The 23,201-nt window shown below is 40.5% G+C and overlaps 1 protein-coding gene across 4 annotated transcripts in view; it reads left to right on the top strand.

The window, feature by feature from the left end:
• The window catches only part of SH3D19 (SH3 domain containing 19), a 91,858-nt gene extending 69,821 nt beyond the window's left edge, over positions 1 to 22,037 (top strand). For all 4 annotated transcript variants that reach the window (XM_061993061.1, XM_061993062.1, XM_061993064.1 and 1 more), the window contains 12 exons: positions 3,219 to 3,322; positions 5,483 to 5,541; positions 7,856 to 8,120; positions 9,426 to 9,494; positions 10,758 to 10,830; positions 11,138 to 11,268; positions 13,555 to 13,616; positions 15,210 to 15,397; positions 15,659 to 15,711; positions 16,235 to 16,421; positions 17,336 to 17,433; positions 18,643 to 22,037. In XM_061993061.1, the coding sequence (XP_061849045.1) occupies positions 3,219 to 3,322; positions 5,483 to 5,541; positions 7,856 to 8,120; positions 9,426 to 9,494; positions 10,758 to 10,830; positions 11,138 to 11,268; positions 13,555 to 13,616; positions 15,210 to 15,397; positions 15,659 to 15,711; positions 16,235 to 16,421; positions 17,336 to 17,433; positions 18,643 to 18,759 (1,406 nt within the window). In that variant the 3' untranslated portion in view covers positions 18,760 to 22,037. The remainder of the gene's footprint in view (positions 1 to 3,218; positions 3,323 to 5,482; positions 5,542 to 7,855; positions 8,121 to 9,425; positions 9,495 to 10,757; positions 10,831 to 11,137; positions 11,269 to 13,554; positions 13,617 to 15,209; positions 15,398 to 15,658; positions 15,712 to 16,234; positions 16,422 to 17,335; positions 17,434 to 18,642) is intronic.
• Positions 22,038 to 23,201: the final 1,164 nt, after the last annotated feature.

Here is a 23,201-nt window from a genome sequence, read left to right as displayed (position 1 = left end):
TGGTGGGAAGGAGAAACAGCTGCCAGTCATGTCCCCGTCTCCCTGCCTTGCAGCTGCCTCATCTGGCTCATTCCTTTGCACTAAGTTTGATGACCCTCAAACTTTGCAGAGCTGGTGCATATCAGAGGTGGAACAGTAGGGGACTGATTGTCTAAAGGTGGGCAATGAAGAGCTGACTGAGACCCTTTTAGCAGAAGCAAGCTTGTTTTATGAGTTAAACCGTATCACTGAGCTATACCTTTGGTCTAATTGACTTCTGTTGTGACATCAGCTGAGGATATTTTAAGGCTGCTCTGGAGCTTCCTGGGAGCAGAGCTCCCACTTGTCAAAGCAACACCGTTAGTGTATTAAACTTTACATTCAACACAGCTTAGTTAGGATGTAAGCATAGCTTTCACACTTACATCAAAAAGTTCCCTTGACCCTTGTTAGATTTGAAATCTGTGGCCATTCCAGCAATAGTGTTTTCGTAGCAGTTGAGGGTATAAAAATGGCATGGGAGAACTTGGATGCTAAAACCTAATGTGTCCAATTTTGTGTCAAGGTCTTGACTATAGTTTTCTGACTGTTATTGTATCCCTAATGCCTTCCACTTGTACTAATCCCTTACAGCTTTACAAATTATAGTGAAAGTGGAAATTTATCAGAGAGCTGCAGGTCTTCGTGTTCATCTTTGTATACTGGAGTCCAAACTTGCTCCTGTTTATCCTTGTTTTATTCTCAAAGCTTAGGGAGAAATGGCACAAGATAGCTCCTAAAACTCATATTTCAAAATCCTGTTTTACTACAGTGAGTAGATGTAGAGCCAACTTGTAGCACCTACATGTCTGGCTGGCTTTTTCTCTCATTATTTCCTGAGTTTCCTTCTCTCGGGTAGCACCACTACCCCAGTGCTAAAATCCTAGGTTTCCTTTTTCCTCTGCATATGTCAGAAATGCAGTGGAAATGATTAAAACCACAAGGAAGACCGAAGATAAAGCCATAAGGAAAAGTCTTTCCGTTAGTACTTGATCATAAATAAAAGCTCTTTTCAGTGGAAGAATGTTTATGAACTATTGTAAAAGAACTGAAGACATAATTATTCTCTACAAAGGAAATTGTCATTTCCATTTAAAAAAAACACAAAACAACGACCTGACAATTATTTTATTTTCCTTGATTTTATTCCTTGATCTGGATCATTTTGAGCTTGTAGATAACTGGTCCCTTGCTGCTCTCTAGTGGTAACTGAACTTTGCACAGGAGACTGCCAGTCATACTGTACTTAGCTGCAATTGTCAGGGGAGTATGAAGGACTGCTGCATGGAGGGCTGTGACTTGAAGATTAATGGGATGGGGAGGAACAGAAGCAGGTTCCAAGACAGCAGAGTAGCCTTTTGTAAGATAGGAGCTGCTGCAGAAATGTAAGCTGTTCAAATAGTTTTGAAAATGAGAAAACTACAAGTGTATAACATGGATGGATATAGTAGGATTTATCTTGTAAGAGGGCCCCATAATCTCAGTACAAGGAGACTTTAACCATCATGGGTATTGAGGGAGATTAATTCTGTCCAGAGCCAGCACAAACTAAAAAGAAAAATTCCAATAAACAAACAAACAAAAACAAACAAGAACTAGCCAGCACTACCAAAAAGGGGACAGATCTGGATGCTTTAGAATTTGAACTCCGTTAGAGCACTCATTCATCATTTGCATTTTTGTCAAGATTTGATTAGAAAGGAAGCATTAAGCCTCCACTTCAGTTAGTACACTTAAAAATCACAGAAAATAACACCTGCTTTCTAGTTCTTCGTTTGGGGTTTTTTTTCTTCCTTTATTTCCTTTAATGTTGGTCTTATACAGAGTAAAGGTGAGGAAATTAGGCCATCTGTGTATATATCAAGATTTGAAGTGGTATGAATAAATAAATCGCTCAAGCTTTTTATATATCAGCAAAGTGTGATAAGATTTCTGTTGCAATTGCATTGAAGTATTGTTTTTACTTTTTATCTGGCATACCAATTTTTGAAGAGTGATAACCTTCACTAACTTTTTTCCCCTATGCTTGGCACTGCCAACATGGTAACTGTGAGCCACATCTAAGAATGAGGGATTTATCCTTGAACCAATTCATTTTAAAACATCACACCAGTGTTTTAGATCATAGTAATGAAACTGAGGTGTTAAAAACAAACACCACCTCTCCTTCATATGTGTTGTTGAAAGTCCTTTTCACAAAATAAGCAACTGGAAGTTTTCATTTGGATAGAATCTCTCCTCGTTTTGATCATCTCTAGAAACATCCAGGTTGTCTACATATATTTTTATGTAACTCTAAGACTGGTTGGAATTCAAAAGAGCTTAAGTGTCTGAAGTTCTTGGTATAAAATGAATTTTCTTGGTATACAAATACATTGTAAAATAGATGTCAAGTCTCCAATATATAAAGACAAAACAATTGTCAAATGTGCTGGCAAAACCTGTCCAAGGGCTTCACAAGTATCAATGGCAGAGACTTGAAAGCAAATATCATATAATTAGCAGGTTTTTGTGTTCTTTAACAAGTCCAAGGACATTGTCACTCTTCACTGATAAAAGCCATACTGTTTCCTTTACCATGCCCTAAATTTGAACAGCTCCTTAAAGACTACCAGGGAGCTTCCATTTCTGCTTCTTTCTGTAACCCTGAATTTTGTAGCAGACACCAGTTTCTTTACTTGCCTTCGCTTTTCTGGAGATTCTTCCATCCAAGTCTCCTGATCTTTCATGGTTACTTGAAATAACCCTCAGCTGTTTTCCAGGCCAAAGGATATTCCAGGAGATGACAGCTGAAAAAAGTGAGTCAGTTTAGAAATGCAGCTGGGAGATGGTGATGGTGTTTCACAGTATCCAGTAATGAGTTTAACATTCCTGGGTTAGAAACTCCTCTACTAGTCTAATATTCTGTCAACAAGTATTGCAGCTGAAACTCTGAAACCCTAGAATAACTTGCTAATGTCCTGAGAGCAAAGTGAAGATATGTTGTGCAGGATGGGAAGTACTCCTCACAGTTGCAATGTTCCTTTCATGTCCCTTTCCTCTTCACAAGTCTTTAAGTGGTCATGCCTTGGCTTTGAGAAAGGAAGTTGCGTCCACAAAAAAAAAGCCTCAAACCAAGGTGGATTCCCTTACCTATTATTGGTTCATGTAAAGAAGCTATTAATTAGATTTTTCATTTGGAAACTTTTGGGTTTTTACAGCTTTAAATGAAATCCCGCATAGCCCTCCACCACTTCCTGCTGAAAAGCCTATTGGGAACACCTCTGATATCACAGTGGGAAAACCCAACAGTGGTGACCTAGTGGTAAGTTAGAACTATTTTCCTGTATTACCACTGTTTTGGCTAACAGATGCCTTGTGATTCTGAAGCATTTGTTGAGTTAGTTATTTGCAGGACAAAAAGATGAAAAGGACTACTCAAAAATATAAGGCTTTTTTCTTTTAATTGTGTTCTCTAATTTAGTTAGATAATTTAGACTGCTGTCAGTTCTGAAAAGTGCTTTGGTGGTTTTACTACGCTTTGATCACATCTGTCTTCAATTTTCTGTATTTAGCAGCAGGAATCAGGATAGTCTACGATTTACTTTCAAAAGCACTGCAAAGTGGCTCAGAGTCCAATGAGAGTTACATCTGTGAAATATTGTCAAAGTCCTTTAATAATGTAATTTTTTACCCTCATACATACAGTACCTCTCAGCATCTGCTAATTTCCAGGCAGAGGAACCTTTTCTGTAGATGAGCGAATGAAGCTAGCTCTTTTCTAACGGTCCTGTCAGAGCCTGAGTAGAACCAGCTATTTTGGAAAGTAAGGCTCTGTTCCTTGCTCCTGAGCACGTAGTAACGGTAGACATTGTAGCTGTGTACGCTGTATGCCCTTTGACATAGATTTACAAAAGGGAATGAAAATAAACTAGGAAATAACAGGAGAATTTCCAAACATTGAGTGCTATGATGGCAAGAATAGCGGAGAATCTTGTGGAAACCACAGGCAGTAAAAAGATCAAATCAAATCAAAAGCCCAAATGGACAGCTGCCAACAAATGTCTTTGTGGCTACCACTGCTAATAGGATAAAAGCATTTTTCAATGTCATGATGGAAGAGGCTATTCATAGAAGTCCCATCTTTTCTGGATAATGCTGACATTATGCAAGACATTAAATAACATTTTATACAATGCAACCTCAAAACTTTTACAATGTCATCCAGGTTATTGTGACAGGCATGTGTAAGTTTCTGAGGAGTTTTAAAGAAAAAGACTGCACCAAATACAGTTTAAGTCTTATCTTTGGAAAGATAAGGACTTCAATGCTTCTGAAACTAGTATTGTTTGTCAGTGGAAGTGATTAACCAGCAACAGTAAAAACTGTTGACAGTAAGCAGCAGTTGGCACAGATTTCTTCCTTTTCACACAAAAGTGGAAAAGTTTTGGTATGAGGATAACATCCCCATCTGAAAGTGGCAGGTTGTGTTCTTTCTAGTCAGGGTCATTTGATCAGGAACACTCAGTTGGGGACTTCATCAAGGGTCAAAATTTTGTCACAAAATATGTCTAAGTATTTTCTAGGTGAGAAAAATCACAGAAATTGTTTACCAGTTTCAAGCATATGTATTGCTAATTAAGTAGGCAAGACTGTTCAGACCTATTTAAAATTACTGGTTCAAAAGGATACTTTTGAACCCAGAGTCAGCACTCTGATTTACCACACTGTTCCACAAGCAGCTGTGCTTGTTCAGCAAAGCTATCGATGCTTTCTGGCACTGAGATGAAAATGAACAACAGGAGGCAGAAAGGATGGTAACTTGTTAATCCATTGCTGTGGTCCAAGCCCTTCAGACATGGCACACGTTCTCCTCTGCTGCCTCTGCTACGGGGTAATAATGTCTGGCAGGGTCAGGATGGGCAGCTGGGGCAAGTAACACCTTAATCTGCCAAGCTAAATTCATCAGGGTTTATCTGTTAGATCTCTAGGAAATGCACTTAGATGCCTTATTTAATGAGAGCTAATGTTGTTTGTAAGAGATGTTATCCTGTGTGAATTGCATCAATGTCATATTTTCTGCTTTAAGCCTGTTCACAGGGTTTCATTTGTCAAAGTTAAATGAACATTTATAGTGTAACTGCAGCAGTTGGAATCCTGTGGTCAGTGAAATTGTACATTTGTATGACTCTCCTGAATTTGTCTCTTAAGCCTTGACTCCCATGTAGTAGGAAAAGAGGGCTGGGTCATACCTAATGCACAATGCAAGCTGTGATTCAGATAGTCAGCCAGGTTTTCTCCCTCTGTCCAACAATACTTTAAAATGCTAAAACACACCGTAATACTTATTACTTTATCTCCAGACCTCCAGAAGCTCTTGTTTTTCTTGTCTGTAGGATACAATTTAAGAAATGCATCATTTAAACATGATCATTTTTGTTTCTTGGGCTTAAGGAAATGGCTTTTTTCTTTTGAATCTTTGTAGGAGTTGGGTCATTCAGAACAGGGTGCAGGGCCTCAGCTAGAACCTGTACTACCCCCAAGGTAAGTGCAGTTCTTCAGCAACTGACTTAAAAACTATGTTTCTGTGTTAGTTTGCCTAGTTAGTTTCAGTGAAGACACTGCCAACTCTAGTGGAAGTCAATAGGCTTGGGTGGGTAGTATGCTCACTAATAAATAGGCAGGATCAAGTTGCTCGCTGATTAATACTTGTTCGTACATTATTGGTATGAGCAGGGAGATTATAGGAGTACAGCTGTTTGGCTCTTCAGCTAATGTACAGTGGCTGCTGACAGTCATTCCTTTCTGCATCTTTAACCTTTTCACCCATAGCTGAACGTAGCACACCCCCTCCTACATGTCTCTGACCTTTTGATCAACAGCACTTGCACTTGTGGCTGGGTTTGAGTGGTGAAGGAATGGAGGTGGCAGATGCTGCCACCCTGAAAAGGGCAAATGCTGGGCCAGTGCCTTCCCAGAAGCACTGTCTAGTTAAAATTCACTTCAGACCTAAAATGCCTGTAAAGATGCAGAATCAATCATAACCTTGGTTTTTATTCTTCTGAACCAACAAGGAAGGTCTGCAGAGGCAAAAGTAGCTGGACCAGCCTCAAATTTAGGTCCACTGAATGCCAGAGATAAACCGGAGGGAGATGAGGCATTGACTGGCCAGCCTGCTGCAGCTACTTCAGCATTTGCACTCTAAATCCGTGAATTCAGACACAAAGAGTTTGCTCTGTTGTATCAGGACAAGAGAATCTTTTCATTAGTTCACCAATAATAACAATAAACATTTGTGAACAGGAAAGAATGTGGTTGTACCCACAAGGAAACCTCCTCGTTATTGCTCCTTATGGTCTTGTTACTTTCCCCCTTTCTGTTTAGCATAACAGCGTCCCTGATTGGCAGGTCTCTGGAGCTGCAGTCAATGTTTAATCGTTACACTCCTTTGCTCAAATGGATTTTTGTTTTTTTAAGTAATCAGTGATAATTCTCTGAATTGCTTGTTAGGATTTTCTCATTTAGTTGAGTTGCCTCACTAACCTATGGGTTGGTTTGTTTCCAAATTTAATGCAGTGCAACTTGGAATTTCCTTTTTTGTTAACATCAAAAATCCCTAGTTTAGGGTGAGGCCAAGAAAGGAGAGTGGTTGAAGTTGAACAGAAATGGACTCTTTTATTATTTAAGAAGTAATCCATATTCAAATAGTAATAAAGAACTCTTATTGGGAGCATCAGTAAAGCACAGATATCTTCTCAAGTGGTGGATAACACTCAAAAAATGTTTCAGAAGGATACTCCAACAACCCACTAGTACACATTTGTCATGGTTGATAATTTTTACAGACCCTTGAGGTATTTGTGCGAGCAAATAGTGAAGTTGAATTACACGATATGAAAAAAATGAGAGACAATTGTAGCAGAAACTTGCTGCAGCTGGCCAAAGATTTCACAATAACAATCAAACAATACTGTATTTTTGGAATAGTGGTAGTACTGGGGTTTTTAATAACAGGAAGCCAAACTTTTATGTACATAATGCTTGTTTATAACAGAGGTGATTTTTAATTAGCAAATTATTGATTTGGCCACACATTGATTCTAAACATCATGGGTCATGTGTACTGTATAAGCAGCTTTTTTTATCGCTGCTTAGTATGGGGGATTTAAATTTTTGTTTGTTTGTTGTTAATTACCACTATCACTTAGTAGTGCCTGATTTTGATTTCTAAACTATTGGTAAGCTAATGAGAGTGTGATACCTCCAGAATTGCCAGAAAACTTGAGTATTTTCACCAATGGTTTCTTTCTGCAGTAGATATCTGCTGCATAAAATTGGTAAATTCTGCTATTGGTGCCATTGTGCAAAGTGCTGTTCATATGTCTTGAGTTTCAGCAGAGGTCCAAAAGTCACCTCAGGTTAAGTGCCACCCCAGGGAATGATCTAAGCTGACTCCTGAAGACCAACCAGATCAGTAGAGCTTCTCTTTAACTAAAGCTCTACACTGGAACAACTCCATCCTGAGGCAGCTTCAGACAAAGCTCTTCCTAAAGGTGGATTGCTGAAAGAAATCCTGCTTATGTAGTGACCTGCTGAGACAGCTGGCAGGAACTTGCTAAGCAAAAGTGATGAGCAGATGAGGAAGTAGTTAGTCAAAGAATCAAAAGTCTTGATCATCCGGTTCCAGTATTTGAAGAGTTCACGTAGTCCTGGAGAGCTTCAGATACTATACACTTGGCAGCACAAGTCATCATGAGTCATGTTTCCTTATTGCATGCTCTGTAGGGCTGTGGTGGAAGATGAGGTGGCAGTCCTACATTAATGTGCAAATTTCTCTGACGGTTTATCCAATTTTTAGGCCTGTGGATGGAAAAATTGTACCTGCTCGACCTCCCCCACCTAAAGGTGCTCCTGGAAGGCCACCTCCACCAAAACTGTCTGCAGCCAAGATCTCCTCCCGGAAGGAAGCTCTTTCACGATCTACTTCTCATATTGCTCCTGATAAAAAACCCAACAAGTTCAGAGTGGGACCCAAAAGATCAAAAAGCCAATTCTTTAAAAATCCAGATCCAGCATTACCTCCTAGGCCTAAACCAGGTCATCCTCTCTACAATAAATACACGGTGAGATCTGAGAGACTCTGTCCAAGACTGTTGTTTATAAAACAGTGCTGGTAGTGAAAAAGGTAGAAAGGTAAATGTGGTTTTCAAGCTGCACCTATCAGAATAACTTGCCTTAGAACATACTGATAGACAAATAGTAAGTACTGTAAGGTAGTACTGGAGAAAACAATTTATACACAGAAAGTATAGGTCTATGTGTGGGGGGGGCATGTTGTGTATATGTAACTTATATAGATATATATCAGTTTAATGCATGGCTTTTAGATTTGGGGGTTCCATTCACAGTCACCAGTTCTAAATTCCATTACAACACTTAAAATGATACTAAATAATTGCATTTGTATATTGATTTTCTTTCTATATGTCAAAATGCTTGAGAAAGTTGGGAGACCATTAGAACTTAAAAAGTAGTTTACCTTGCTTAATCAAGCCTGCAAAAAGTACAAAATGTAACATTACTTACACTTTCATCCCATCGATGCCATCCTTTTTCATTATAAAAATGTTTCTCTTGGGTATTACATATTTTATTAGGCAATATTAACTATAAAGAGATCAACATTATGGACACAAAGGGAAGAGTCTTTCCCCAGATACTTGAAACTGGTCAGTAACCAGAACTGATGACCACTTGAACCAGTGGAGGTGTGCAGAAAGCACCCACACAACTGCAGCATGGGCAACATCGACATTCAGCATGAAGTGGAAGCTTTCTGTTGCCTTCTTTTTCTCTTCACTCTTACTTTTAGATCCTTTGTGACACAGAGGAGCAAGAAAGAGAGAAAAGTCTATCTAAGTTGATAATGGGAATAGTTTTGAGATAAGGGAGGCACGTTGCTTCTGCTTCATCTCTGGTGTCTCTGGTGTAGCCACACCTATTTATGTAAGAAATTTGTGACATATTTTTCAGGTGAGAGGTTTTTCAGTAGCAGATCACTAGTAATTCCCTACCCTCAAGTATTACTGTCAATGAAATTTTCCTCTCAGGTTGTTTTTCCAGTGCTTTCCATGACGAATATATTTCTCTGTGTGTTGATGAACATCATTGTACCATGGTATGATACCAGCTGGGTGCCTAGGATGCTCTTGAAATGGATGGCAACACCTGAGTTTCTCAGAGTGGCAGTTCATATCCCCAGCAGCCAGCTCTGTATTCCTTCCAAAGGAGCTTGTCCTCTTCCACAGGACTCCTATGCTATTTACTTGTAGTGTAGGTGGTTTGAATTGCTCATTTCACTTGCAGTGGAAATTTCAAGTCTATAGAAGTGAATCAAACTTCTCCATTTGCCTCTGTTTCTATTCAAGCTGCCTGCTCCTCATGGAATTGCCAAGGAAGAATGTCTTCCCAGGAACACTGGAGAATTGTCCTGTAAGGTAAGGCTTTTTTTGCTTTTTTTCCTGCTTGTTATAATATCTAATGAACAAGACTCCAGATGCATAAAGTATCAAGTGCTTTAGGCTTTAAAGGTTACACTGAGAAATGTAACAGTAGTTTATTAAGTCCTCGTGTTTCTTTAATAAAAACCTAAACAAAACCCAATAATGGTGATTCGCCTTATAGCACAGGGACGTGCTGCTCATGGAGCAGTGCAACAGTCATTATTTGGAGTGCCAGAAGGGAGAGGAAACTGGTAATATTCCTCTTCTCATTGGAGGATAATCATTCATTTGGCTGAGTATCTGAAAAGTGGGCAAAAGATAAGCAAGTAGTTTTATGAAGTGCCATACATGATAGTGAATTGCCTTTGACACATAGAATTCAAAGTATTTTCCTTTCTCTGCTTCTGCAGAGCCTAACCTGGTTTTAGGGCATAACTATATTAATATTAAGTAGCTAGTAAAAATTATAGCTATAAGCAGCCTTTTTGATTTGTTATCAGAAACCTACATGGCTGAAATAGGTTTCTAGGCAATCTGTTGTTATCTGCTGTAATTCATATTATTCTGGCCTTATCTTTGTCCATGTTGAGTTTTTCTGGCTGGGATTTTTGTACACAACGAATTACTTTGAATGTAATTCATGCAGAGTGATTGTCATCAGTACAGTCTAAAAATTCCTAGTGGTTGGGATACGGAAGAAGGCTCAACGTTTTGAATACCATTTCCCTTTATAAAGATGCCACAACAAAATTGTAATTTCCCCTCAGTGCTATCCTGTCAGCAGAGGCCTAGTGACTTGCTTGCTGCTCTGAAATGCTTGGTGGTCAGCAGATGTACTGCAAGTATGCTGGGGAGAGTTGGGCTGGGGTCTTCTCTCCAAGGATGGGAGAGTAACTGGCAGCACACAGTACCAAGCAGCAGTGCAAAATTTGGCCACAATGCTTGCAATGAGAGTTGCTATTAATGCTCCAAATTTCTGACCCACAGAGAGCACTGAGGCTTTATCTATGCTGGGAAAAGTTCCCTTCCTGTTACTAGCTCAAAAGCAGATTTTGGTGCAAACCATTCTGGTTTACCCCAGCAAATGGCACACCAGACCTCAGACCCATAGCTGTGTGACCAATACCAACCATTGCCTCCAAAGGAGATTCTGTGATACCAGAACAACATTGTGTCCCAAGTACAGAGTACATAACAGTTGAATCTCTGTTAGTATCTTCCATGATTTATAAACTTCTTTGTTGTTGTTGTTATCAGGATTCAAACCACCCTCCAAAAGTTTCTGACACAAGTGCACCTCATGCTGTAGTACTACATGACTTTCCAGCAGGTAAGTAAATGTAAATATTCTGGAGGCTTTTTATACTCCCAAGACTTTCAAATGGGGATTTTCCTAAAGAAATAGAGCTTATAAATTATGAAGAAGCTCAGCCTGCAAGGTCTGCATGTAGAGTTGTTCAAATCCATGGGTTCAGCTATAGCTTGGCCAATCTTTTAGTTAAAGCCAACTAGTTTATCAAGTGTAGTTAAGACTTGTTGAAAACTCCTGGTTTTGTCTGCGGTATTTATATTAAAAAGGCTTTACTCGGAGAATGAGTGTGACAACTATTGTTAACTGAAATGATACTGTCTTACAGAGCATGCTGATGACTTGGACCTTCATTCTGGAGACACCGTTTATCTTTTGGAGAAAATCGATACCGAGTGGTACAGAGGAAAATGTGGGAGTCGCACAGGCATATTTCCTGCCGGCTTTGTCAAAGTAGTTGTATGTAGGCTTTTGGTGCTACTTATCCTGTTGAATTTATCTTCTGGTTCTATTTTACTATAGCTCCTGTTTGTTTAACTCTACTCTGTATTTACATAATCTTTGTTCCCTCTGGCACCATAGAAGACATATCAACTTGCTTGTATGGTATTAGAAAGATGCTTGATTTGGCACGACCATTTTACATTGTGAGGATTATTTTCCTGTTAATTTGAAGCCAAGTCAGAAAATCATGTTAACCTGTGTAGTTTCTCAGGGTCTACAGAGCAGATTATTTTTCACAGCTACATGTAAGAATCAACACTCAGTAAGATGATTGCTTTCTGTGCCTCCTCCCAGCTTATCTCATTTTCTTGTCCCTTGAACTGCGATGGAATCACCACTTTTATAGCCATGTAGTGAATAAGGTCAAGGCAGCAGTTGGGCCCAACGAAACGTGGGGTTTTTCTTCCTAAAATATTTTTTTTCCAGCTGGATCAATTCACCTAAGTGGCTTACTGAGTGGCTGCACAAATGGTTTTGCTGGCACAGTGCAAGGAGATTGTGTGGTGGCAAATGAGCAGCTTAAAGCAATCCTGTTACTGAATGTGACACTTGACAGTAAATGGCAGGAAAGAGACGGGTGCCGTTTTGGAAGCCGACAGCAATTAATTCAGTGCCTTATCTTTAAAAGAGATACAGTATGGTCAAAACCTGCGTCAAATCTACTGCAATCTATTGCAAGTCTGAAGTCCATTTAGTGATAGTACAAAGGGCCATCAGGCTATCGACAACAGTCACGTGGAGACGGAGGAATGCAAACTGCACTGCAGGCTGTAGTGAAGGCCTGTGGCTCAGCACTGCAGTGAGCATCTGTGGTGAGCCGAGACCACCGGCAGAGATGAGCACTGCTGCTCCACGGGCACTACCAAGTATTGGTAACCACCAGATTTGTAGGGTGACTGTTTAGTTTGTAATGGTGGTGTTGGAGGAGAAGATTTTGAGAAGTGCTGAAGAATTAAGGCTCAATTCGGAGTTAGTAATAAAGGAACCATGCTCAAGTCACTTTCACAAGATGGATTTGTTGGCTAACTTGATAGCTGCTTCTACACAATAGTTTCATTTAAAAGCTCGTGTTAGTACTGATAGTTAATAGAGAAAGATTTTATATTAAAGCAGGGGAACAAGTGTTTCGAGTCAAATTCAGCATTGATACAGACAGGTACAATTTCACACAAGCTAGGGAAGATGTGTTTCAAATTCCTATTTTGGTTGTAAAATGTGGTTCCCCTTTGAGTGCAAAAAAATCTTTTCTTTCAGCAGCATTTTTTTAAAAAGGAAAGAAGAATGCAGTACATGAGGCTGATTTACTGAGTGAATTCTCCTCAGATTTAATCATTCACCTCAGATTTAATCTTGATACAAGGTCTACATACAATACCCTATAGTGTGTTTTACAATATTGAGCTTAGTAGGGGGTAGTAACTTAGGTCTGGACACCTAACAATGACGCATGATGATTATTCTCCTAGAACCTTCACAGTACCGCAGGTACCAGCAAGAGCACAGCAAAGATTGTTTGTCCTAAAAGACAGTATGATTTCCTCCAGTCCTTTGCATAAGTTAATTAAACATTCTCGTTGATTTTTATGGGAACTGGCTCATACAGTAGTAAGCTGTTACCCAAAGCTCCTCACCAGGATCTCTAGGCTTGTAGTTTTACGATTCTCACAGATCATCCTTCATGACACATCAAAAATACAGTTGAAGTCCTCTTACAATAAAATACTTGATTGCTCTCTGTTCAGTATTTGTGATTGACTTTCTAAGCTATATTTCTCCAATTAAAGTGAGATTTGTGACATGTACTTTTATTTGGAGGACAGCTGGCTACCCAAGCCCAGAAAGGATAAGTGTAAGCAATAATTTTATCTATTATGTTGTATTGTGCTAGTAAATAATAGAGAGCAATTACCAACTGAAAGTTGGGAGCTAACTGCAGCAACATGTAGTAGCATTCAGTCTCATATTTTGTCAATCAATCATACCACAAGTAGAAACAGTAAACCAGCTTCATAACAGAAAACATTGAATAGTGCTCCTTGCTTGCATGAAATTGAAAAATGAGAAATCAGGTGTACAAAACCAAAAATCTACATTAATATGGTCATACATCAGCATGCCAGTGACTCTAGAGCATCACATGGATAGGCCATAACTGAAGCTTGATGCTTAGCTGGAAAATAGATTAGTTATGTTGCTGTGAGCTTGAAATGAAAGATTTTACTTGTTTTGATGTTTTATCAGATTGACATTCCAGAAGAGGAGGGCAACAGGAAAAAAACACCCTGTTCATCACAATGTATTAAGTGAGTCAGATACCTCTAATTTCCTTTCTCTTGTGGATTTCCTAGGAGGTAAAAAAGAAAGATAAGTTCAAAGCAGGTATTACCTGTGCTGAGGTTAATATGGTTAACAGTTTCTTCGCCCAAAGTACTTTTTAATAAGCTCTTAAAACTGAAAGTTTATGATGTTTAAATAAAACTCATGTTAAAGTATTAAGAAAAAAACCCCTAAAAACTCTCTTCATGGCTTCAAACAATTGGTAGATCGCTCTATAATAACTGCTTATATAGATATGGTCCCTTTCAGTCCTTTTGCTTCCTCTTATGAGCTCTATTAGAAGAGCATTTCCCTTTAGCTTTTAATGAAAATTGGTTACAGAAACTGTGAACCAATCTGATTAACTTCAGCGCCACTGCACTCTCCTTTCTTTGCTCCTGGCCTTGTTACTTTCTCCAAGGATCCTCTTAATGTTTAACATGTTAGGGCTCTTGAAAGAACAAGACAAAATGAGACAGAATATAGCTGTACTTGGTAGAGAAATCTATCTAACCTGAAAGTGTGTAACTCTACAGGTGAATCTAACGCTCCCCAGATCAAATTATCAAATGTTATTTGATTTTGTAACCATTTACTGCAGCAATTAAAGCAAATTCAGGCAGAGGCAGGAACTGCTGCTGTCACTGGGATCGTTTAGTTTGTGCTCTGGATTGAGCTTGGCTTGTTTGAAACACAACTTTGTTTTTAAAAGCTGCTTCTGCAACTGAAAAGAAAATGCTGGCTCTGTCCTGAAGCTTTTGTGAAGATATAGGTGTGGGACATGGGTGGAAATCAAGCTTTTTACATTGGTTATATGCTGTGATGCTATAAAAATAATTAAAGCCTATTATCACCTTTTTCCAGCATGGTATTTCTAAAAAAAATTTTCTTAGAGCAATTTCTTAACTTCTAATTTATTATTTTATTCCATTATTAAATCTGAGTAAAACATTAATAAGTTTTGTTCAGTATTATACCAAATGATATAAAAATTATCAGATGCATTCATGTTTCTTTCTTAGATAGGCAAGTTGTTTCCCCATGGCTGGGACAAACTTTACAGAATAAAGTTTGTTGAAGTACATAAAAACTAGCTTCCCCCTGTGGAACCTCCATGCATTTGGGATTTGTGACAAACACACAACGTACCTCCCCACCCATGTTTGATTGCATTTAGTGTGGAATTGGATGCTGGCTCCAAAATCCATCAAATTCTTAACAAAAGCATATCAAAACACTTATTCGGATAAGGCAAAAATATACAATGGGACAGGCAGCCCAGCAAAAAGTGATAAGATTTTGTTGTTGTTGTTTGGAAAAGAAGTAGAGTCTTACGCAAAATACTGTATGATGTAATACTGGGATGCAGAAGTTGCGTCCAGCTCCTCCAGACTCCCATCATCATCCTGCTCAGAAAGCAGAGACAAGAACCAGGGCCAGGCCCCAACTTTCTGCCTGTTCAATTTTCAGTGTCTTCTTTCATCACTTGAATTAGATATCGATCCATATTTTGTACAATGCTGTTTTAAGTGGAAAATAAAAATAAATAAGCAAAGTAAGTTTCTCCTTTGTTTGTGCAGAGGCCCAAGATGTGTAGCACGATTTGAATATATTGGAGATCAGAAAGATGAGCTCAGTTTTTCAGAAGGTGAAACTATTTCACTTAAAGAATATATAAATGAAGAGTGGGCCAAAGGAGAGCTCAGAGGCACATCAGGAATTTTCCCCTTGAACTTTGTGGAAGTAATTGAAGATCTGCCTGGAACAGGTATGAATATGTTTGCAAAAATCAAGAACAGGTTTTTGTCTTGCATGCATATAGGCAGCATGTAGGAGAAAAGTCCAAAAGGACAATGAATGCAGAACAGAGGCAGAAAGAGGGAGAAGACATTAAAAAAAAATCAAAAGGAATAGTAGGACTCCTTAAGAAACTGTTCTTAATAATCACTTGGAATATCTTAAGTCTCTGTCATTACTAATATTTTGAATAGTCATTGGTGATGTTCTAAGTTGTGCTTTACTTACGCAGGTATGGGAGCAGCACTGAAGAACAAGGTGGAGGTTTCTTCTTCCCTTCCTCAGGTAAGAGACTTTGATAGGTAAGGGCCAGAATTTACAGAGCAGTTTCACAGATTCACACAGACGTTCTCTGTACAATGTCAGATGAGCTGCACGACTTTAAAGTGGAGCCTAACCCGACTCGCACAGTATGCACAGAGCTGCACGGCCACATTTAGAAGTCTGACAGTTGGCCTAAACTGATTGAATTCATAAGCTTCTGCCAAATTAACATAAGTAAATTTTTATCCTTTGTGCTTAAGCAAACTCTTGTTAGCTCTATTTTAAGTCTTGCTGCAGCAATCTAATTTTGAATGTATTAATGCCGTGCCCTGCCGCCAACGCTGCAAAGGAATGTGTCTGAGCCTCGATGAAATGCAGTGGCAATTGCTGAAATGCCATTCCAGTCTACATCTGCAGCCACACGCTTGTCTGAGAGAAAGCCAGGACACCCGTGTGCTGTACAGCTGCTTTCACCAGTGTCCATCAGCTTCTGGGCTCCATTAATGCCTCCAAAATTAATGCATTTCTTCTGTTCACTTGACAGAACACCAGACGCCCAGGGGAGTGGTGTGAAGCGCTCCATGACTTTACAGCAGAAACCAAAGATGATTTGTCCTTTAAAAAGGGAGACTACATCCAAATACTGGAACAAGTAAATCCAGAGTGGTATAGAGGAAGGCTTAATGAAAAGGAAGGGATTTTCCCAGCAGTTTTTGTCCAGATCTGCTCAGGTACAGTGCTCCTACTCGATGGCAATTCATTATTCCTCAGGTTGTGACAGCCATGGCAGTTCTGAGATAATCCATTGCATTACCAAGCCCCACACCACCACAGTCCTTAATATCCTAAAGCTGAATCAGGTGTTGAAGCACTCTCATATAATGGCAATATAGTGCTGTAGTCAGTAAGTAATCTGGGAGGCGATACAGATGCCGGGGTTGTTTAAAGTGTGATTTGGGCCCAGCCAAACCAAGACCATTGAGCTGTCTTTAACAGGAATTCAGGGGTACCAAAGATGGTGGAGGGGAGCCAAGTTCTTCCTCAGCTGAAGACAGAGTGTGGCACAGCCAAAGAGCAGGTAGAGCTGTAGATAAGAGCTCTCACAGCTCTCTGTCTTGGCACAGAGTTGTTGTAGTAATTTCCTTGGTGAAGCAAGGAATGAAGACTGCTTGCTCTCTTCAAGCTTCTGGTGGATCCTCAAATCAATGCAGTCATAGCCTTCATAGAGGACAAAGAAAATCACAGGTTTTATTCCCCATAGTTTTTGCAAGTAAAGTGAAACCCGACAGGAAATACATTCCACCTAAATTCCACCAAGTGCTGCTTCACCTCCACGTACAAAGGGGGAAAGACAGCTTTTATTAGATAGCACTATTGGAAAGTTCAAGTAAGTGAACTTTAAATTTAGTCCTCTCGGAAGCAGAACCATGAGAATGTGTTAGTAGTATTGTAAAAGGAACTGGTGTCAGTAGAGATTTGTATTCCAGTAGCAGGGTGTATTATCTAAGTACCAGTAGTAAAAACATCTGGACACCCTGTAGCACTGTAGGGGTGCAAAACCCACAAAAATTGACAAGAAACCTCTCCAGAAACAAAGATCTGTTTCACTCCAGTCCATATAACTTATCTTGTCCACATTCTGCAGCTAGGGTAGAGTTGTCACAGTCTGGAGGAGGGAAGAAAAGCAAAGCCAAAGCTCTTTATGATTTTCATGGAGAAAATGAAGATGAGCTGTCCTTCAAAGTAAGTATGTCTCAACACAATTTTCCAGAAGGCCTTACGCTCCTAAAGAATGCCAAAAAATAAGGCTATCCACTGTGAAAATAGGTACATAGCCACAGTGTGAAAGAATGAAGCACATAAAATAGGCACAGATGCTAACACATTTGATAAATGGTCCCTCTGAAAAAAATTGTTGCCCGTATCTCTTCTATTTCTTCAACTGAAGACTTTGAAAAGAGGTTGCGAGACAAGGACAGCAGTGAGAAAGAGGATAAGAGTGCCAGTGCTACAGCAGCAGTGCTTCTGAGGGACATCTAGTACAGCAAAATCTAAGCAGAACAGTACCTAGTTGCTGTGGGAGCATGGGGAGGAATTAAATACTTGCTGCTTGCCCAGATAATATTAAGCAGCATGAACGAAAAACCGGTAGATTCAAAGTCATGATTTAGGTAGCTGTGTCCTCAAAAGCAAGTTTGTGAGATACAGCAGACTTCCACAGCAGGCCCAAAATTGTGTTTAACAGCTGGAACACACCATTTCCTCTTCTAGAAAATCAGCAAAACAATTAGTTTTAGTCTGAACAGCTTGCCGTGCTGAAAGGCTAGATGATTCTTTAATGCAAGAAGTGGGGAAGAGAGGTACTGGAAGACAGACCAAGGCCATGACAGTATTTCAGACAAAAGGTTCTGGCATGGGACAATGAGTACAAGAATGAGGATCAAACATGGGAGGTGCATTTAACAGCCACACTGAGCTACTTACATGACTACTTTCCTTTTTGGGAAAGGGAAGTTTCCAAGTGCTGGAAAATACTGGGGCTGTGTTGAGAAAAAAAAAACCCCAAAACCAGCTTTGAAGTGCTTCAGGAAAAGGAACATTCATAACCAGCAGGGAAACACACACAGGTAACAAGTAAGGGAGAAGCCTGTGATCCAGCCCTCTAATGTCCTTGCCTACCAGGAGAGCTTAAAGATGCCAAGGAGTTACCCAGCAGGGCTCTTTTCCCTTCCGGAAGGCGCTGATTTTTCACCATAGACAAGTCTTTACCTTAAGAGAAGCTTCAGCTGGTTTTGGCAAAAAACCCCACAGATATATAACCAACAGAGGAGACTAGCCCCATCCCACTTCTCTTCTCTTTGATTGATAGTAATTGCTTCTGAGTAAGATCAGCTCCGTGCATTAACATTGCTCAGCAAGCTGTACTGGCTCACATTACTCCTTCTCTTACAGGCGGGTGATACGATAACAGAGCTGGCATCTGTAGACGAGGACTGGATGAGTGGAGAGATACAAGGAAAGTCTGGGATATTTCCCAAGAACTTTGTTCAGATCTTAAAAACACCATGAAGTGTTGCTTGTCTTTGTACTCCCCACACATAGGAGAGAATGTTTTCTATCCTAAAGACACAGCAATGACATCAACGTGTTTAGACTGTCAATGTTTTGCACTACTTTTTCTAGACAGTCATACTCATATCTCTAAGTCAAATAAGAACATTTTAGTCTTTTGTGACAGTGTATGTAGTCATGCTTCACAAATGCTCTGAGAGCAAGTAAAAAGCAGGATTCTTAGCAGTTTCCAATTAGGGAAATACTGTGGTGCAACACCATTTTAACTTAAGTAGCATTCTAGTATGTTTACTATCTGGTATTACACTTATCATGCCAAGTCTGCATAAAGTCAGCTTCTTTGGGCTTCTTTAAAAACTTTAAACAAAAACTGAATGTAAAATATTATTGTAAGGGTGTAATTACAGCATTCAGTGGTAGATCAAGTTTGATATTCAGATTTCATTACTGCTCAACTTCCACGTTAGCGGTAGTCTCCCCTTGATTTATGACTTAGAGAATAAGGACGATAACTGATACTTCATAGCAGAAAACTATCAGATCTCATACTGGTAAGAGGGAAAACTCAGAAGCAAATCCGTGTGTAGTATTCTTCTATTCTTAGTCCAAGCTGCTCATTCAAGAAGGTGACAAAAGTAAAACTTTTAAGTATTTTGCCTCTCAACAAATAATGTTCAAATTGATGTGAATCATCTTCGACCTTCCTCCTTTGCCCTAAATCCTTTCCAGGTACAGGTTTAGATTTTCTGCTGCCCTCTGTTCTATGAGCACCATCGTACCCTTCTTTCGCAGCTGAAGTTCATTGTGACAGCCAGCATTTACTGAGCTTTCTCAGATCCCTTCCATACAGTAGCTATACTATTCCAACTATGTGCCCCTCCACCCCCTTCATCTAAGTGGAAAGCCAGTCCTCACTCTGTCTGCATTTCATTTGTTGCTCAAGCACTGGAACATACTTCAAGAACCCTATTCCTATCCTTAACATGAAGGATATTACACAGCCTTGGTTTCAGCTTTCAGCAGACAGGGGATTAGTTTTCAGTTTGTTACCACATACCAACTATATACTGAGCATCATTATAAATAGTATGGCGATGCCTTAAGGGAAACACGCCTGACAAGGGCTTACTTCAAGAAGCTCTAACAAAGGCATTTAGTAAAAAGCAGCAGTGTGACTGGAATGACAAACTAAGACAGACATGATCGAGGTAGCTTCACATTATAGGAACTTCTAGCAGTAAATCCCTTTTTGCAACACTTGGTTCCTGACAAAATACTTAAATGCACCTTGATTAATTTAGCTGCTAACTCCATCAGCCTAGAGTAGAAAAAAGCTATGCTGCAGTTGACTCTCTCAGTGCTGACAGTGTGCCATCACTTTTGTACTCCAACAAAAAAGAACCAGTGAGCTGTTGGCATGCGTCATCACTTCAGGGAGACGGAGGTCACTAGGCAGCAAGATACCCTTATGGGGTTTTTCTTTGTGGGTCTGGGAGTTCAGGTTGCAAAAAGGCCAACAGTTATGGGGTAGATGGAGACTGGAATCATCGTGACTGACCTTGGGATAGATAGTTTTGACTTGGCCATGTGCCTGCCTGTAGCTTTATCAATACCAGGTCTTATGGCAACCAAGAGCTGCCACTGCAAAAGATCAAGGTACATCTAAATGAGTGTCTAATGGGGTAGCCTTCCGCTCCTACGCACAGCCAGTACCATCACATCAGGCAGGAACAAGCTGACAACCAAACCTGAACCAAAGGACTGTCCTGCAGAAGGAATGGGTGTCCAGTCTCAGCAGCAGGCTGGAGCTCAGCAGAAATGAGCCTGAGGAACATGCAGCACCACTTTGCTCGTCCCAGTCACTGCTATGTCACAGTACTTGCAAATACAGACACAGGCCTTAGCCCACAGGGTTGTTGGTTTTTTTTTTTCCTCTAGAAGCTACATGAATATGAGTGTTGTGTATTTAAACTGCTCCAATACCATTCACACAGCTGGGAGACGGAGATCTCACAAAGTTTTAATGAGCTAAGAACTGGTTTTCTATTTTCATTCAGGGGATTAACATTCCAAAACCAGTTCTAAATTATGTGCCATTTGAGATGTGTAGAAACAAAACAAGTTGATGCAGCTATTAGTCAGTTTTACCATCCCCAAGCAGGCCTCTGCACAACTCCCATGGAATCAAACTTTAACCCAAGTCCACCTCCGAAGACAGCCCTTCCCACTCTCCAAGCTCTCTTGTCAGGAGAGTCCCAAGGTTCTTATTGTTTATTCCAACAAAAGAGCCATCTCCTCTTAGAGAAATCCAAGGAAACAAACCTACAGCTAGGCAGCTTTCCTGACTTCTGCAAGCCCACCCAAAGACTTTTCAACCATAGAGTGGGTCGCTCTATTACAACAGACTTCTTTCATGACCTGTGCCAACACAATTCCCAACCCTCCAGCGAGGGCTGAGGGGGGTGAAACAGCAGAACCAAGCAAAGCCCACACCAACAACCACCACCCAGTTCCTCCACCAATGGGGCCACATCGCCTGCGTGCTGGAGGAGGCTTCAGTGTAGGATGTTTACTTACTGTTTGTCTGGCAGTTTTCTAAGATTTTGATACCAGCCTCAAAAGCAGAACTGATTTTTTTATATTTTTGGGTTTTTTTCAATTTCCTCTTGCCCGTTTTTATAAGTGTGTATTGACCTGTTGTTTTTGTAACTTCCACTGAATGTGTAACGTCAGTGCCTGTCAGTGGATGAGAGCTGCGCTGCGTTCCCGTGCCGGCTGCTCCCCGCGGCGCGGGGCGGGAGGAGCAGCAGCACAGCCTCACACCGCGGCCCAGCAGCGAGGCAGGGAGGGCGTGAGTGCCCCCTGAAGGCTGCCGGCCCTCCTGCAGGCAGCCGAGGCCAACGCAGCCAAGTTCCATGCTTGGCTTTTATGGGAAGGCCTTCTCTTTAAGACTTGATGCCTAATACCGTCACGAAGCTCCGTGCAGATCGTAGCCTATGGTGGACAGTACATGCTCTTCAAAAAAGCGAGAATGAGGTGGAACTCATCCCTCATGAGGTGGAATCCTAACTGTGATAAAGTAGCAAGTTTCAGCCGTAATCTTGAAATTCAGCTAGACCTTAGTATGATAATCAAAGCCTCATTTATCAAAACATTTTCTGTTTGACCCACCCTCTGGAAATATCTTCAGGAAGGTGGTTTTGCTCCTGTGTACAATTAACAGCGTCCTAAGTCCAGTAAGTTTGTTATGGTACCTCTGTAAATTAAGAATGTATTTAACCAATAAAATTTTTATAATTAAACCACGATGCCATATTTATTGTCTCGTGCTGTGTAGAGCTGAGCTTGCCCCTTGGGCTTAGAATCATAGAATGGTGGGGCTTGGAAGGGACCTTTGGAGATCATCTAGTCCAACCCCCAGGCTTGATGGATCTCATCCCACTTATATATTTAACCCAACATAAAAAAACCTCACCCCATACTCCCAAACAGATAATACAGTAATACCAGATTTCTTTACAAATGATGCAAACCCCTCAGAGAATCCCAGGGGCTCGAGAAGTTTATTCCAGCCCTCAGGCTCAGGTGCATTTCACACTTACACTCACTGCAGGATCGATGACACATGCTCTGGCAGCACCAGCCATCATCACACCTGGCAACCGGTGAGGACGGCACAGGCTGACACTGAGCCCACCAGCAATTCTACACGCTGTAGAATTCATACAGGTCATTTGCCAGCTGATATTTGTATAGAGGTTCTTATATTTTTTTCCTTCCTGCTTGCTTTTTCCCCCATCTGAAATCATTTTAGAAAGCTTACATCTACCCAGAGCCCCTATGTCATAACACCAGCAGCCTACTGCTCCAAAAAACAGAAGAGGCAAGTTGTTATTCTTTCCCCAAATCTCTCAGACTGGCCTTTTTGCAACAGCTGCTCCTCTGAGATACAGCTGAAGTACAGTATCAGCATAAAAGACAAGTTTTCAGAAGCGAGCTCACTTAGAAACACCACCTCAAGATGGCTGACTCTCCTGCTCTTGCAGTCCATTCAGATGGCATTGGTGGAACTACTGTGAAGCCGAGAAAACACTGCCAGCACATAGCCATGACTAGAAAGCTTCGGCAGATCTTGAACATACACCTGTACATAGTTACTTGTACGCATCTGGAGTAGGTTCAAGGATCCTCAACCTCACCATGCTTATCCTGGACCATGCCTTGTTTTTCTAACTCCGGCAACAAGTTATTTTTATAGTGAAAGGGCATTTCTTGCAACTTATGTCTTCAAAAAAGTGACCGTGACTCCTGGAGGACAAGGACACTTGCCTCAGGCGTACCGATGGAAGGAGCAAAGCAGATGTTGAAAAGCAACACTCTTCCTTCCTGCTGTCTCAACTGTAAGCACTCGCCACCCTTCCACTACACAAACTGGAAAA

Source organism: Colius striatus, chromosome 3, assembly GCF_028858725.1.
Source record: "Colius striatus isolate bColStr4 chromosome 3, bColStr4.1.hap1, whole genome shotgun sequence".
NCBI lineage: Eukaryota > Metazoa > Chordata > Aves > Coliiformes > Coliidae > Colius > Colius striatus.
Note: the sequence above shows the minus strand (reverse complement) of the source record. Positions and strands in the feature narration are given on the sequence as shown.